Genomic DNA, 17,867 nt, shown 5'->3' on the forward strand with positions numbered 1-17,867 from the left:
TTCTACATTTTCTTTAAGAATCAGTTATCTTTTATAACTACAGACTAAATGTTGTAAAGTAAAAATTAAAATATGGAAAACAGAAAAAATAACTTCATGGATGTAAGTTATGTATGTTCACAAATTATAAGTAATCGTTTATAAGTACAGACTAAATTTTGTGCAGTACAGTTAGGATCAGTTGTAAAACATTAAGATCAACAATAGTAATACACAGTCAGTTAACTAACCCCAGAGTCTGCAGTCTACAGTGTGGACTCTCCAGAAAACCACACAGCAGCTTCACTCCTGAATCCTGCAGAATGTTGTCACTCAACCACAGCTCTCTCAAATGGGAGGGATTGGACTTCAGAGCTGAGGCCAGAGAAGCACAGCTGATCTCCGACAAACTGCAGTGACTCAATCTGAATAAAGAAAAAATTATGTAGATTAAAATATTTATATTCCAATCACATGTTAAGGTTTTAGATGTGTAGTTCAACATTACTATGTCCTCATCAATGAATGTTTCTCTAAAATGAGAAGAGTAACTTTGTCATTGTGTTATTGTGGATCGTCATGATGTCTGCCTTCTACAGACATCGTCCAAATGTCACCACAACATTCAGACACCTATTCATGACAACACTGATTCATAAAAAACACTTTAAACACCTGCATTGATCTCTGTGTGTCTGTATGTGTATGGGTGTGTGTTTGTGTGTTCTGATGGATCATTATCAATGATCAAACATTATTCATTTAACACATTAAAGAATATAATAAGGAAATATTTCTCCTTCAGCAAGTAAACTTGATCAATTTAAAACAGATACTATTTGGGAGGATCTTCTGTATACAGATGTGACTCTTTACCAAAAATGATAAACATTAATTTACTCTAACAGCTAACAGTGAACATTTTCTATAGTTTCTTTAAGAATCAGTCATATTTTATAACACAGACTAAACTTTGTACAGTAAAAAAAAAGTTAAAACAGAAAAATAACTTAATGAATGTAAGTTATGTGTATACACAAATTATAAGTCATCTTTTATACATACATACTAAACTTTGTACAGCACAGTTAGGTTCAGTTGTGAAACATTAAGATCAACACTAGTAATACACAGTCAGTGAACTAACCCCAGAGTCTGCAGTCTACATTGCGGACTCTCCAGAAAATCACACAGCAGCTTCACTCCTGAATCCTGAAGCTTGTTGTCACTCAACTCCAGCTCTCTCAGATGGGAGGGGTTGGACTTCAGAGCTGAGGCCAGAGAAGAACAGCTGATCTCTGACAAACTGCAGTCTTCCAATCTGAATAAAGAATAAATGATGTGGATAAAAATCCATTTATAATCTAATTAGATATGTTCTGGTTTTAAATGTGTAGTTCAATATAATCATGTGGTCATCAATCAGCATCAATACAATTTTCTTTAAATATCAATCATCTTCTATAACTACAGACTAAGCTTTATACAATGGAAACTCAATCTGAATAAATGATGTAGATTAAAATACATTTATATTCCAATCACATGTTCAGGTTTTAAATGTGTAATTCAACATTAGTATGTCCTCATCACTGAACTTTTCTCTAAAATGAGAAGAGTAACTTTGTCATTCAGTTATTGTGGCTCATCATAATGTTGGCCTCCTACAGACATCATCCAAATGTCACCACAACATCCAGACACCTATTCATGACAACACTGATTCATAAAAAACACTTTAAGCACCTGCATTGATCTGTGTGTGTGTGTGTGTGTGTGTGTGTGTGTGTGTGTGAGTGTGTGTGTGTGTGTGTGTTCCGATGGATCTTTATCAATGATCAGACTTTATTCATTAAACACATTAAATAATATAATAAAGACATATTTCTTCTTCAGCAAGTAAATTTGATCAATTTAAAACAGATATTAGTTGAGAGGATCTTCTGTATACAGATGTGATGCTTTACCAAAAATTATGAACATTAATTTACTAACAGTGGATATTTTCTACAGTTCCTTTAAGAATCAGTCATCTTTTATAACCACAGACTAAACTTTGTACAGTACAGTTCAGTTTTAAACACTAAGATCAACAATAGTTGCAGTCAGTGAACTGACCTCAGAGTCTCCAATCTACAGTGTGGACTCTCCAGAAAATCACACAGCAGCTTCACTCCTGAATTCTGAAGCTTGTTTTCATTCAGATCCAGCTCTCTCAGATGGGAGGGATTGGACTTCAGAGCTGAGGCCAAAGAAGCCCAGCTGATCTCTGACAAACTGCAGCCACTGAATCTGAAGAAAGAATGAATGATGTAGATAAAAAAACATTCATAATCCAATCAGATGTATTCAGGTTTTCGATGTGTAGTTCAACACTACAATGTCCTCATCAATGAGCCTTTCCCTAAAATGAGTAGAATAATTTTGTCATTGTGTTATTGTGGATCATCATAACGTCAGCCTTCTACAGACATCATCCAAATGTCACCACAACATTCAGGCAGCTATTGATGTCACCACTGATTCATAAAAAAATACTTTAAAACACCTTCCTTCTGTGTGTGTTGTGAAGTAACAATATCAATGATCAGACATTACGCATTAAACAATAAAAAACATAATTTAAAAAATGATCGTTAAGCAAGTAAACTTGATCAATTTAAAACATATATTAGTTGAAAGGTTCTTCTGTATGCAGATGTGACTCTACCAAAAATGAAAGACATTTGTTAATTTGTTGTTAAAGTAAATTATAAAAGTGGACATTTTCTACAGTTTCCATAGGAATCAGTCATCTTTCATAACTAGCAACAACTTAATGGATGTAAATTATGTATGTACACAAATTAGGTTCAGTTGTTAAACATTAAGATCAACAATAGTAACAGACAGTCAGTGAACTGACCTCAGGGTCTCCAGTCTACATTGTGGACTCTCCAGAAAATCACACAGCAGCTTCACTCTTGAATCATGCAGCTCACTGTTGTCACTCACATGCAGCTTTTTCAAAAGGGAGGGGTTAGACTTCAGAACTGTGGCCAGAGAAGCACAGCTGATCTCTGACAAAATGCAGAGACTCAATCTGAATAAAGAATAAATGATGTATATAAAAATCAATTCATAATGAAATTAGATGTGTCCAGGTTATAAATGTGTAGTTCAACATTATTAAGTCCTCATCAATCAGTGTATTTACTTTCTATGTAGTAACCTGGTTACTGTAAATCTTTGTGTACATGCAGCAAATCAGTAATCAGATTTCTCCCCTAAATCTGACCTTATTCTGGAAGCATGGCTCACTGATTTGAACTGTAATAAGGGAGAAGACGCTGTTTTCTGACCTCTTGTTTTGTGTTTTTGGTGTGAGTGTTTGTATCAGAGCAGATATTAATACAGTGAGAAGAGGACAGACTGAGCAGAGCTTTTCCTCACAACATGGAAATGTCTGAATTTAACAAATACTTAAATGTTCAGAGCTGGAAACCAACTTATTTAGACTTCTACAGGCTGCTTTGTGTAAGTTTCAGTTAGAGTTGGACTTTAGATGCTAACATGTAAAAAGCTAATACATGACAGAAATCAGAGTTCTCCAGGAAAGTGTTCTGAAGGATCAATATCAATGATCAGACATTATTCAATAAAACATATTAAAACTAACATAATCCAAATAATATTTAACTTTATTTTCTATATTAATATTCATGAAATTAACTTGACGTAAAACAGATATTAGTTGAGAGGATCTTCTGTATACAGATGTGACTCTTTACCAAATATTATGAACATTAATTCACTTTTACAACAAACAGTGGATATTTTCCACTGTTACTATTGATACATGTGAACTGTTATAAAAGTTTCAAAGCTACAGAGTTTCTGTGGAATTTGAAGATCTTTCCTGCTGTTTAATCATCACATGACAATCGGTCACAGCTCTCAGCTTAACACCTGCTGTGATTCCTGGACTTCAGTAGAGGTTCTCATCTGTATATGAACCACATAGTTACTACACGCAATGATGGTTTTGTGAAATAAGAGCCAGTGATTTGCAGGCTTCAGTCAGGCTGATTTTAGAGCTCTAACAAGGATGAACTGATAAATTATTTAGTGATGAAATGAGAGAACAAACATTTTCAGATCAGTTTTGATGGTACAACAGTTTGATGATGAGGACCACTGTCTCTATACATCTTGTAAGGTTGTCAGCTATAATCCAGCTTTATTTTCTGCAGACATGAACGCAACAAGAAGAGTCATTTTCACATCAACCCAAACACATGATCAGAACAAGCCTCTGACTGAACTGATTGGCTGACTATTCTCTCTGTCTGTCTTTCTGTCCAATACTGAAACCTGTCACCATTCTCCTCTCACAGCTTCAATGAGGAAAGCAACCACTGAGAAGGTTGGAGGTTCACCAGGTAATACTGGATCTTTGCTTTGATACTGTTTCTAATACAATACTGCTGAGCCCAGCACAGACTGACTCAAACTCTCTACTGACCTCAGAGTCTCCAGTCTACAGTGTGGACTCTCCTTAAGATCATACAGCTGTTTCACTCCTGAATCCTGCAGTGTGTTGATCCACATCTCCAGCTCTCTGAGATGGGAGGGGTTGGACTTCAGAGCTGAGGCCAGAGAAACACAGCTGATCTCTGACAATGTGCAGAACCTCAATCTGAATAAAGAATAAATAATGAAGAGAAAAATCCATTTATAATCCAATCAGATGTTTTCAGGTCCTAAATGTGTAGTTCAACATTACTATGTCCTCATCACTGTGTGTGTGTGTTCTGAAGGATCAATATCAATGATCAGACATTACTCATTAAAGCATGTTAACAAATATAATAAGGAAATATTTATCTTTCAGCAAGTAAACTTGACCCATCTAAAACAGATATTAGTTGAGAGGATCTTTCACCTACAGATGTGACTCTTTACCAAAAATGATAAACATTAATTTACTTTAACAACTAACAGTGGAGATTTTCTACAGTCTCTTTAAGACTCAGTCATCTATTATAACTACAGACTAAACTTTTTACAGTATAATTAGGTTCACTCGATCAACAATAGTAACAGACAGTCAGTGAACTGACCTCAGCGTCTCCAGTCTACAGTGTGGACTCGCTAGAAAATCACACAGCAGCTTCACTCCTGAATCATGTAGCTTGTTGTCACTCAACTCCAGTTCTCTCAGATGGGAGGGGTTGGACTTCAGAGCTGAGGCCAGAGAAGCACAACTGATCTCTGACAAACTGCAGAGATTCAGTCTGGATAAAGAATAAATATGTCACTTTAGAAGACAAAGATCATGCTTCAAATCATTCAGTGTTTCATAATCTGCTCAGGTGAAGAAGATTCAGAATGCAGAAGTTTAGAAAATTGAAACTCCAAACACCTGAACCCAACAGGATGCAGGTTAAAACTGTCAAAAACAAACAGTGAAAAGGAGCTCTCATTAATATTAATGACAACATGCTGCTACTTCAATAAAGACGTTGTGACTTCACCTCTTAAACTCTGCAGCTCCACAAGTGATCCCATCTATGCAAAATCAGATTGTGCAGCCAACACATGAAAAAACCCCCACAGAAAGTCATTTAATATTCTACTTGAAATCCCAACATTTACAAAGATACCAAATATGTCAGGATGGATTTTGGGAAAATAGGAGGAAAGGGATGTTCAATACATTTGTATATTTACATTTAATGGAATGGTGTCACCATAAAAATCACAGCATCTCATGTTAATATTCAGTCAGTATAAACACTGCAGTTTTTTGGTTTAAATGTTTAAAGAACAAAATTTAAAGTGAAGGTGAAATTTAATATAAAAATCAAAAGTTTCAGAGGTTCAGAGTGAATTACCCAGTGTAGATTTTTCTTGTTATATGAAGGTTTTAAATGTGCAGCTCAAGATTGCTCTGAAATGTGGTCAATGGACTAAACCACTGAAGAAGAAAAAAGAATCTACCATTAAGATATTCAGTATGGATCAGCATAACAATTTTATATTTGCAGTTTAGTGTCACCACAACTTTCACATCATATTAATCTCAGCACAGAAGTGAAAAATAGTGTCTGACCTCAGAGTCTCCAGTCTACAGTGTGGACTCTCCAGAAAACCACACAGCAGCTTCACTCCTGAATCCTGCAGCTTGTTTCCACTCAAATCCAGCTCTCTCACATGGGAGGAGTTGGACTTCAGAGCTGTGACCAGAGAAGCACGGCTGATCTCTGACAAACTGCAGCAACTAAGTCTAAATAAAGAATAAATGATGTAGGTAAAAATCCATTTATTATCCAAACAGATGTGTTCAGGTTTTAAATGTGTAGTTCAACATTACCATGTCCTCATGTAGAGTGACTTTGTTATTGTGTTATTGTGGGTCATCATAATGTCAGCCTTCCACAGACATCATCCAAAGGTAAACACTACATTCAGACACCTATTCATGTCAACACTGATTCATAAAAAATATTGTATTCATACTCAACACCTGCATTGATATCTTGATTTCCCTTTGTGTGTATGTGTGTGTGTGTGTGTATGTGTGTGTGTGTGTTATGAAAGATCAATGTAAATGATCAGTCTTTATTCATTAAAACACATTTAAAATATGATAAAGAAAAAATTTTCCTTCAGAAAGTGAACCTGGTCAATTTAAAACAGATATTATTTGAGAGGATCTTTTGTATATATATGTGACTCTTTACCAAAATTGATAAACATTAATTTAATTAAACAACTAATAACGGACATTTTCTTGTCTCTTTAAGAATTAGTCATCTTGTATAACTAAAGACCAAACTTTGTACAGTAAAAAATAAATATAGAAAATAGAAAAATAACTTCATGGATGTAAGATATGTATGCACACAAATCAGGTTCAGTTGTTAAACATTAAGATCAACAATAGTAACAGACAGTCAGTGAACTGACCTCAGAGTCTCCAGTCTACATTGTGGAATCTCCAGAAAATCACACAGCAGCTTAACTCCTGAATCTTGCGGTTCGTTGCAGCTTAGATCCAGCTCTTTCAGATGGGAGGGGTTGGACTTCAGAGCTGAGGCCAGGGACGCACAGCTGATCTCTGACAAACTGCAGCCCCTCAATCTGGAAAAAGAATGATTGATGTAAATAAAAATCCATTTATAATTCAATCAGATGTGTTCAGGTTTTTAATGTGTAGTTCAACAATATCATGTCCTCATCAATGAGCTTTTTTCCTAAGATGGGATGAGTAACTTTTTCATTGTGTTATTGTGGATCATCATCGTGTCAGCATTCTATAGACATCATCCAAATGTCACCACAACGTTCAACTATTCATGTCAACACTGATTCCTAAAAATACTTTAAACACCTGCAATGATCTCTCTGTGCCCCTCTGTGTGTAAGTGTGTTCTGAGGGATCAATATCAATGATCAGACATTATTCATTAAAACACACAAAAGAATATAATAAACAAATATTTCTGCTTCAGCAAGTACATATGATCAATTTAAAACAAATATTACTTGAGAGGATCTTCTGTATACAGATTTGACTCAAAAAATGATTGACATTAATTTACTTAAACAACAAATTACCAAATAACAGTGGACATTTTCTACAGGTTCTTTAAGAATCAGTCATCTTTTATAACTACAGACTAAACTTTGTACAATAAAAAAAATCAAATATGGAAAACAGAAAATAACTTAATGAATGTAAGTTGTGTATGTACACAGATTAGGTTCAGTTGTTAAACATTAAGATCAACAATAGTAATACAGTGACTCAGTGAACTGACCTTAGAGTCTCCAGTCTACAGTGTGGACTCTCTAGAAAATCACACAGCAGCTTCACTCCTGAAGCCTGAAGCTTGTTGAAGTTTAGATCCAGTTCTCTCAGATGGGAGGGGTTGGACTTCAGAGTTGAAGCCAGAGAAGCAAAACTGATCTCTGACAAACTGCAGCCCCTCAATCTGAATAAAGAATAAATGATGTAGATTAACCCTAATCGTACTGACTGGGGTACCTGCAGACTGTAGAGGTATACTTTTTGTTATATTTCACAGGTGCTTTATTCTGACATTCTCATCTTTCATGACTTTGTCAATTAATTTGTTCCTAATGTCTTCATATCATTGTTTCTGTTTTAATAAGTGCTTTTTAAAAGTACCAATGCATTAGGGTTCTAGAGGACCCCAGAAGCACTCTGTCAGTCATTTTGAAGGAGAAAGACAGATCTAGCAGACACAGATTTCCAAATGTGCTCTTTCCACGAACTGCATTTTTTTTTTACACAACATGCAAATTAACTGTAACTTTCCAATAATAATAATAATCTGTTTTTTCAGGTGACATTAATTACATAACTAATAGTGTTTTGAGAAGAAATAAGTCAACATTCTGCTATGATGGTTGTTTCTTACAATAGTTGATTCTTGGGGTCCACGGAGACCACAGTCAGTAGTCCCTGTATGTTAAATATGTTGGATGAGGATGAGGATTAAAATACATTTATAATCCAATCAGTTGTGTTCAGGTTTTAAATGTGTAGTTCAACATTACTATGTCCAATGAGCTTTTCTCTAAAATGAGAAGAGTAACTTTGTCATTGTGTTATTGTAAAACACCATGTCAGCCTTCTACTGACATCATCCAAATGTCACCAAAACATCCAGACACCTATTCAGGTCAACACTGATTCATCAGAAATACTTTAAACACCTGCATTGATCTCTCTGTGTCCCTCTGTGTGTGTGTGTTCTGAAGGATCAATATCAATGATCAGACATTATTCATTAAACACATTAAAGAATATATTAAAGAAATAGTTCTCCTACAGCAAGAAAACTTTATCAATTTAAAACAGATATTAGTTGAGAGGATCTTCAGTATATAGATGTGACTAACAATTATAAATATTAATTTACTTTAGCAACTAACAGTGGACATTTTCTAGTTTCTTTAAGAATCAGTCACCTCTCATAATAACATACTAAACTCTGTACAGTGTAGTTAGGTTCAGTGGTTAAACATTAAGATTAACAATAGTAACAGAGAACTGACCTTAGAGTCTCCAGTTTACAGTGTGGTCTCTCCAGAAAATCACACAGCAGTTTCACTCCTGAATCCTGCAGCTTGTTGTCACTCAGCTCCAGTTCTCTTAGATGGGAAGGGTTGGACTTCAGAGCTGAGGCCAATGAAGAACAGCTGATCTCTGACAAACTGCAGTCTTCCAATCTGAATAAAGAATAAATGATGCAGATAAATCCATTCAATCAGATGTTTTCAGGTTATGAATGTGTAGTTCAACATTACTATGTCCTCATCAATCAGTGTCAGTTTACATTTTATGTAGTAACCTGGTTACTGTAAATCCTTGTGTACATGTAGCCAGTCAGTACTCAGATTTCTCCCAATAAATCTGACCTTACTCTGGAAGCCAGGCGCACTGATTTGAACTGTATTATTGAAAGAAGACGCTGCTTATTGACTTTTGTTTGATGTTTTTGGTGTGAGTGTTTGTGTTGAAGCAGACTGATAGCAAAGTGAGAAGATGACAGACAGAGCAGAGCCTTTCCTCACAACATGAAAGTGTCTCTGTCTGCAGTCTTTTATCCTGCACATGCTCATATGTAAAAAACCAATACATGACAAAGAAATCAGAGTTCTCCAGGGCAAATCTACCTGTGGAAACCAGGTTTCTCTAATCCCTGACCCTGATTACAGAAACCAGGTTTCTTGTTTGTTGTTGTGCAGTTACAATTCCATTCATAATCCAATCAGATGTGTTCAGGTTTTATATGTGCAGTTCAACATTACTATGTGCTCATCATCATGAGTAGAGTGACTTGTCAGCGTGTTATCATGGATTATACACCTGCAATGATTTCTCAGTGTCCTTCTTGTCAGGGATGTGCAGAGAGGTCACTATTTGTATTTGTATCTGTATTTGAGAGTAGTTGAGGCAGCAAAATTATTTGCATTTTGTATTCAAATAAAAGAGAAAAAATCATGTTTTGTTCTCATTACACTTCTAATTTGCCAGGCACTCCTGTGGCAACTGGTCAGAGTGCTACTGAACATTAAGATGAACAATCAGCCAGACAGACAGCCAGTGAACTGACCCCAGAGCTGCCAGTCTACAGTTTGGACTCTCCAGTCCAGCAGACAGCAGCTTCACTCCTGAATCCTGCAGCTCATTTCCACCCAGCTGCAGCTCTCTCAGATGCGAGGGGTTGGACTTCAGAGCTGAGGCCACAACATCACAGTGAGTCTTTGAGAGTCCACAGTCAGAAAGTCTGTAATGACACATATATTACAACATATGTTATCATGAAAGAGGACACTTTATATTTACTTTATGCAATTGATGACGACACAGTTTGACGTTCCATATTTTGATTAGCATTTCTTTTTTACATTAGTGTTTCAGCTAATCTTTAAAAAAAAAAATCTGGGGCGTTTTATTCTTTCAATGAAAAGCGACAGTTAAGAGATATCAGGGAACAAGAGGAGAAAGAGACAGGGAATAACATGCAACAAATGTCTGCTGCCGAAATTGAACCGTGGACATTGTAGTAATATGGAATGCTTCTTTACCAGTAGCCTACTAGAGTACTATTAGAGTACTATTAGTAACTAATTGTATCTCACTGTGCTTAAATGAAACAATAATTCTTATCACTCCAATATCTGCAGAGTTTTAATCTTTGTTTTGCTTTAATCTTGTAGAAGAAGGGAGAGAAAATGGAATTACATTGAGGCTTCCATAATGTGCACAGTCTGTCTGTCTGTGTGATCTGATCCCATGTCTGTCTCCACTACGTTAGCATGAGGCTATCTTGATTACAAAAAGCATTTTTACTGCCCACCATTTTTAATTTGATTCCAGGATATTTTTACTCAGTTCAACTAAGTAACAGTTACAGTTGAGAAAGATCATCTCTCTTTGCCTGCTACCTGTTGCTGTCAGGTTCACATCCATAAGCAGGAAAATTTAGTGACTGTTTACAAACACAAATTAAACAAATGGCTTGACAACATTAGACCTGGTTCAACACAATCAGGGGTTTTGTCTCATATGACCAGTAGTTTACGGAGGCTAATGTTGGTTAATTTTAGCAAACTTTAAATATTGTTGTATAACTGACTTAATGGAAACAGTTTGCTAATTTGCTGTACCCTGTGCTCACTATGAAGTAGCTCAGAAACCATTCAGAAAAAAATGATGATGGAACAATTCTCTCTGACTTCAGAAATCACCTTTGGAAAATGATACAGATCTTATTTTAAACTCTTAATCATAGTGGTAAAAACAGTGTGTGTGATTAACTAATATTTACAGAGCCATATTTATGCAATAATAACTTTACTGCATTCACGGATAACTGTAAAATACTGATATATGTTGATACAATGCTGCTGTAATAACACCTCAACCACAACCTCTAAAGTCATTTGTTTTACTAGGTTTGAATAGTACCTCTGTCACCCAAAAGAGGACAAACAGAAGAAAAAAATTGTGAAATCCAATAATTACTAGAAATAAATAGAATAACTGTTCATTAACTTGACAGCTATAAACTCAACCAACTGAAAAATCAACATTATTTGCACTCACAATATTTGAAACACCTCAAGAACATCTGTGACGAAATATAATTGACATATTATTTTGGCTATACACAAGTAGAGCACTATTTTAACAATAATAAAGATTTTATATTATTTATATTTGAAGAACTAAACTACTAATCTAGACTGATTGATAATGCTTATTACATCTGGACTTACTGAGCCTTTCTGCAGTTCCTCACAGCTGGGATCAGTCTCCGTTGTCCCTCCTCTGATGTGTTGTACTTCTTCAGGTCCAATTCATCCAGAACCTCCTCTGACATCTGCAGCATGTAGGCCAGAGCTGAGCAGTGGATATCAGAGAGTTCCTTCTCTGATCTGTTCTCTGACTTCAGGAACTCTTGGATCTCCTTATGTACTGAGTGGTCGTTCATCTCCATCAGACAGTGGAAGATGTTGATACTTCTGTCAGGAGAGATATCATGAGTATAGATCTTCTTCAGGTTGTTGATGGCTCTCTGGATGATTGCAGGACTGTTCTCTGTCCGACCCAGCAGGCCTCCTAAGAGACTCTGGTTGGACTCAAGAGAGAGGCCATGGAGGAAGCGAACAAACAGGTCCAGGTGGCCATTTTTACTTTTGAGAGATTTCTCCATGGCTCCCATCAGGAACACATTGGGTGATAAGTCACTGTATTTTGTCCCCAGGAACTGCTCCAGTATCTCTGTGTTGCTGTTGGTGTAACAGTGGTACATGTAGACTGCAGCGAGAAACTCCTGAACGCTCAGATGAACAAAGCAGTAGACTGTTTTCTGGTAGATCCCATATTCTCTTTTGAGGATCTTTGTACAAAATCCTGAGAACACAGAGGCCTCTGTGACATCTAGACCACACTGCTCCAGGTCTTTTTGGTAGAACATGATGTTTCCTTTCTCCAGATGTTCAAACGCCAGCCTACCCAGCTTCAGAAGAAATTCCCTGTCAGCCTCTGTCAGCTCTTGTGGACTTGTCTCATGTCCCTCTTCATACTTCTTACTCTGTGTCTGAACTTGTGGACTTGACTCATGTCCCTCTTCATACTTGTGCTTCTTCCTCTTTGTCTGAACCAGCAGGAAGTGTGAGTACATGTCAGTCAGAGTCTTGGGCAGCTCCCCTTTCTGGTCTGTAGCCCACATGTGCTCCAGAACTGTAGCAGTAATCCAGCAGAAGACTGGGATGTGACACATGATGTAGAGAATCCTGGATTTCTTGATGTGTGAGATGATTCTGCTGGACATCTCTTTCTCACTTAATCGCCTCCTGAAATACTCCTCCTTCTGGGCATCAGTGAAGCCTCGTACTTCTGTTACCCTTTGAACACATGTCAGAGGGATCTGATTGGCTGCTGCAGGTCGAGAAGTTATCCAGACAAGAGCCAAAGGAAGCAGATTCCCCTTGAAGAGGTTTGTCAACAGCACGTTGACTGATGTCTTCTGTGTGACATCAGACACAACATTCCTGTTATTGAAATCTAATGAAAGTCTGCTTTCATCAAGGCCGTCAAAGATGAACAAAACTTTACAGTCAGCAAACTTCTCAGCTGTGACCCTCTGTAATGTTGGATAGAAATCATGGATCAACATGAGAAGACTGTACTGCTCATCTTTGATAAAGTTCAGCTCCCTGAACGAAAGCAGAATCACCAGAGTGACATCTTGGTTTTCCGAGCCCTCTGCCCAGTCCAGAGTGAACTTCTGCACTGAGAAGGTTTTTCCAATGCCAGCGACACCATTCGTCAGAACGACTCTGATGATGCGTTTCTGTTGGTCAGGTAAGGCTTTAAAGATGTCGTGGCAATTGATTGGAGTATCACGGAGGGTCACCATCTTGGAAGCTTTCTCAAGCTGCCACACCTCATGCTGGGTATTAACCTCTTTACACTGTCCCTCTGTGATGTAGAGCTCAGTGTAGATACTGTTGAGGAGGGTTTCATTTCCTTCTTCATCAGTTCCTTCAGACACATTTTGTAATCTCATCCTCAGACTGAGCTTATATAGAGCTAAAATCTCCTGCAGACCACTTTCTGCTGAAAGAAAAGAAAAATATTGATTTGAACACCCATCAATGTGTTTACATTTGCTTCTGTAACCAGGTTACTGAGAGAAACCAGGTTACGTGGGTAATCAGGGAACGTATTAACATGCACAGAACTGATTACTGTACTGTGTTATACAAGCAACAAATCAGTGATCAGATTTCTCCTCTAACTGATCTTATTCTTAAAGCATGCCTTTCTTATTTTATCAGCATTAGTGATAGAAGATGTTTATCAGTCCTGATTTTTCGTTGTGTTTTGCTCTGTATGTCTGAGTCAGAGCTTTTCCTCACAACATGAATGTCTCTGAATTCAACAAACAGTAAAATGTTAAGGGTTGGAAACCAACTTATTTAGACTTATAGAGGATACATTGTATTAGTTTCAGTTTTACTTGGACTTTAAATACAAGGATGAATCGTTCTGTGCAATGATCTCTCCTTTCATTCAGCTGCTCCACTTTCCCTATCTAAAGTCTTTTGTCCAGTATATGTAATGTGCATACATGGCATAGAAATTGATGTTCTCCATGAAAAATCTACTTGGGGAAATCAGGTTTCTCCAATACCCAATCCCCGTTACAGTAACCAATAACAGTTACCTATCAGAATTATGTCACTGCCCACCTGGCAAGAGTTCATTCATGTTTTCCACAGTTGCACCCACAATCTTTAAATAATCCAATGACGACCCCCCAAATTACCTGCAGTGTGAAACCAGCCTCCAGGAAGAACTATATGTCTCAGAGCCACCTGTCTCCTCCACTGACCAACTGTCTGTTGGTCAGTGGAGGAGCTATTAACAGATTTACTGTAGGCAACGGTTTGGGCATGGTTTTATCTGTGTTGTTATATGATTGTTTTGTCTGACTTCATGTGTATCTGTCCCATTACTTTTGAACTCCTGTAATTTGGGCACTATGTGTTAAAAGGTCTATATCCTCCACACAGTTCTTTCAATGTTGACATAAACCTACTCAAATTAAAGCTGCAATTTTAATGTAGTATCAATTATTTTATTTTAAATTAAATGCACTGAAGCAAAGAGCCTGAAGAACAAAAAAAGATTGTCCAAATACTTGCTGTCTGGACTGTATCTACAATTATCTTAAAAAACATATAAAGTAAAAATACATAAAGATACAGGGTGTTCCTCCTCACAGACCTGCTGTCTGGATGTAATGTCATGTTTGTCTCTCCTGTGACTGACCTTCTGCTCCTGAGCCGATGTTTGGCAACTTCCTCACCAGATCATTCCTGCTGATCTTCTTTAAAATGCTTTTGAGCACTTCCACAGCTCCAGCAAATTCATATTTCTGCACCATCAGATCCACCGTGTCCCGCCTCTCTGCCTTCGACAACGGGTTCTCTTTGATGGGTGGGATGTCACCCACCTTTTCATCCTTCAGGTGCCACTTGAAGTTGTCAAATTCATTGTCTCTTAAATCATCCAGAATGTTGAGGAGGTCACTCCTCATCATCTTGGCTCTCTGGTAAAATAAGAGAACACTGATAAGAGAACAGTTCTGTCTGTCTGCCAATAGAAACTCATTGTGTTTCTACTGTATCTGACTGATTTGACAAAAAGCCCAGTTTGGCCACAGTCGTTAAAGTGTCAGAGAAACTCAAGAGGATCTTCTGTCAAAATGTCTCACCGCAAGTCTACTCAGTAGCTGTTCTGGAGCTTTCCATCCAAATTTACCTGTTAAAATGCACATTTTTCTGGCCTAAATGTTGAGAATAAAAGTTCAATTTTAAACATTAGTCGACAAAGTAATCTCACCACAAAGTCCAGTCAGTCTTCTGCTTTCCCAACTCACCTGTTTGTTATGGTTCAATGAACTCTGGTGTCTTTATGTGTTTTTATTGGCTTGTTAACGCTGGTGTGAAAGCTGTCAACCGAGAGTGTCTGAAAATGATGGTCTTGTCTCAAAGTGCATTCTTGTGTCTTTTTTTGTTCTGTGAAAGCAAAAGGAACAAACCACAGGATTTTAATAGTAAGGTACACATGTGATTTAGTCATTAATTAAAAATTAAACTACTGTTAAATCAATTTGCTGGATGCAAAACCATTAAGGAAGTGATCTTATACATGATCTGTAAGCCAGCAGTCCCCCCCCAAAAAATGAGTGAAACAAGTGAAACACGGTGATTGTCCTCCTATAATATCACACTTTTTCATCATGTTTCATCCTTTCTGTCTGTCTCTAGTTATGATAAATCACATTCTAGTCCTAACTTATGATGCTGATAGTAAGTTATTTCTCTTTGAGCTCTTTGTGACACCAGAGAAGATCAATAAAGTCAGCAGGTTAAGTCTGTGATTTTGATGACTGTATGAAGAATTTTCAGAACTCAACACTTTTTGGAGCTTTTTCTGTTCTGCAAATAAGAAACAAGGTTTAAGTGTTTGTGTCAGAACTGGGCTTTTTGTTTTTAACTGGTAATGCTGAACCCAGCTTAAAGCCTTCATCATTCCAGGTGATATTGTACTTTTATGCCATATTCACAAACAAGTGTTTGAATACCAAATAACAAAACAACCAATGTACACACTATGAATATGGCATCTGTGGTTCTTTTTGTATTTGTATGTAGTGAACAGATCTGAGCCTCTAAAAGTGTAAAAATTGTGAATATAACACATATCCTGAACATTTATCTCATGTAAACTCAGTTTGTAGAGTCTGATTCATGCATGTAGTTTGACTGTATCATTTACAGACGTTTTATGACCTGCACAGCTTTGCTAAATACATCAGGTGCCACTTAATATTTAGATGGCTAAGGTTGCTGCAGAAGATCTTGGCACTCACTAATAACTGGTGGAAATGGCTGTAGTGGAGTGTGGGTTGTCAGTCAGTGGTGTTTTTAAATGACATTAAAACACTGTCATCATCTTCAAGTCAGTTTACAGTAGAAACAGTCACTTACTTTGTGTCTGAGGGTCCGGGTTCATTATTGAAGTCTGGAGGATCATCTTTAGACCGGTCACTCTTCATAAACAGACTGCTGGCTATTAGATACTCTACTCCGTCCTCCTCTTCTGACAAGTCTGGGAGGTAAACCAGTAACACTGGAGACACACACACATACACAGTATAATAAGCCCAGTCATACCTTGACAAGTTTACATAATTAATTTCTAATTGACATTGTGGGTGTATGTGATGTGCTGTTGTGTGTAGCTTTGTATTTTGTATGGTGTGTTCTGTGTGTTTTTTGCTTTGTACTGTCTGTTGTTATGCTGTTGTATGTTTTGATTGTGGGGGACTGTGGATGTAAATTAGCTTTGAGCTAACTCTGGTGCAGTGCATCATTTATGTTAAAAACTGTGCACTGTCCCAATAAATAAATACAATCAATCCTCTCAAGCTAGCAGCTATTAGTTTATATTACTTTAACTACAACCATGTGTGTTTTCTAGCCATCACAAAAATAGAGATACACTTTAAAAATAAACTCTGGTTAAATCCAACAAACAGACTTCAGATAAACATCTGTCTTGTTCTTAACTGTGACTTCTCTCTATTTTGACCGAACCAGCGAGCCACGTTACATCGCTGTGAGGACGCAGCAAACAGGAAAAGAAAAGAGGAAACAACGTTTGAAGACTGTGATTACATCAACCGAACAATTAATCAGAAAAATAATCAGCAGATTGATCAAAGATGACAGTGCTCATTATTTGCAGTCCTAATATTAACACTCACCCTGCCTCAGACTTGCTGTTTTCCTCCTTCTGCTCTGTCGACTTTAAAATGTAGTCTGTGAACAGACCTAATACTTTCAACTTTACTTCCTACATGTTTTCTCCTCCCCTCCCTTCTTCAGTAGAAATCGTGTGTGTGTGTGTGTGTGTGTGTGTGTGCAACACAGATAAACCCCAGTAGCCGCCCCGCCTTTGGCAACATCCAATCAGGGCTTCCTCCTCACATACAAACGGTAACCATTTCATGTATTAGCAGTTTTCCTCCTTGTTTTTTGAAACAATATAATCAACAAACAAAGAAATATTAATAAAAAAAGGTCACATCAACACAAACGATACAGACATCGAACAATACTTGAACAAGCGTCTACAGCCATGCAGTGAGACTGTATAGTGACTGTCATGCTTTAAATGCTGACATCATCAAACTAACATGGTGATGTTTAGCAAGTGTAATGTTTGTGTTCGCGTGTGTGTGTTCGCTCGCTGTCTGGTACAAACACAAAAACGAAGACCTCCTTAT

The 17,867-nt window shown here is 37.2% G+C and overlaps 1 protein-coding gene across 1 annotated transcript; it reads right to left on the minus strand.

Moving 5' to 3' along the window:
- Positions 1-217: 217 nt before the first annotated feature.
- LOC121889983 (NACHT, LRR and PYD domains-containing protein 12-like) lies at positions 218-17,540 on the minus strand. The gene is made up of 15 exons (XM_042402231.1): positions 17,346-17,540; positions 16,567-16,708; positions 15,453-15,591; positions 14,843-15,122; positions 11,779-13,624; positions 10,110-10,283; positions 9,049-9,222; positions 7,785-7,958; positions 6,931-7,104; positions 5,082-5,255; positions 4,484-4,657; positions 2,885-3,061; positions 2,098-2,271; positions 1,127-1,300; positions 218-404 (listed from the first exon to the last, which is right to left on the minus strand). The coding sequence occupies exons 4-15, from the start codon at positions 15,111-15,113 to the stop codon at positions 218-220; spliced, it is 3,873 nt and encodes a 1,290-aa protein (XP_042258165.1). The 5' UTR covers positions 15,114-15,122; positions 15,453-15,591; positions 16,567-16,708; positions 17,346-17,540.
- Between the last annotated feature and the right edge of the window lie 327 nt (positions 17,541-17,867).

This window comes from Thunnus maccoyii, chromosome 22 (assembly GCF_910596095.1).
Source record: "Thunnus maccoyii chromosome 22, fThuMac1.1, whole genome shotgun sequence".
NCBI lineage: Eukaryota > Metazoa > Chordata > Actinopteri > Scombriformes > Scombridae > Thunnus > Thunnus maccoyii.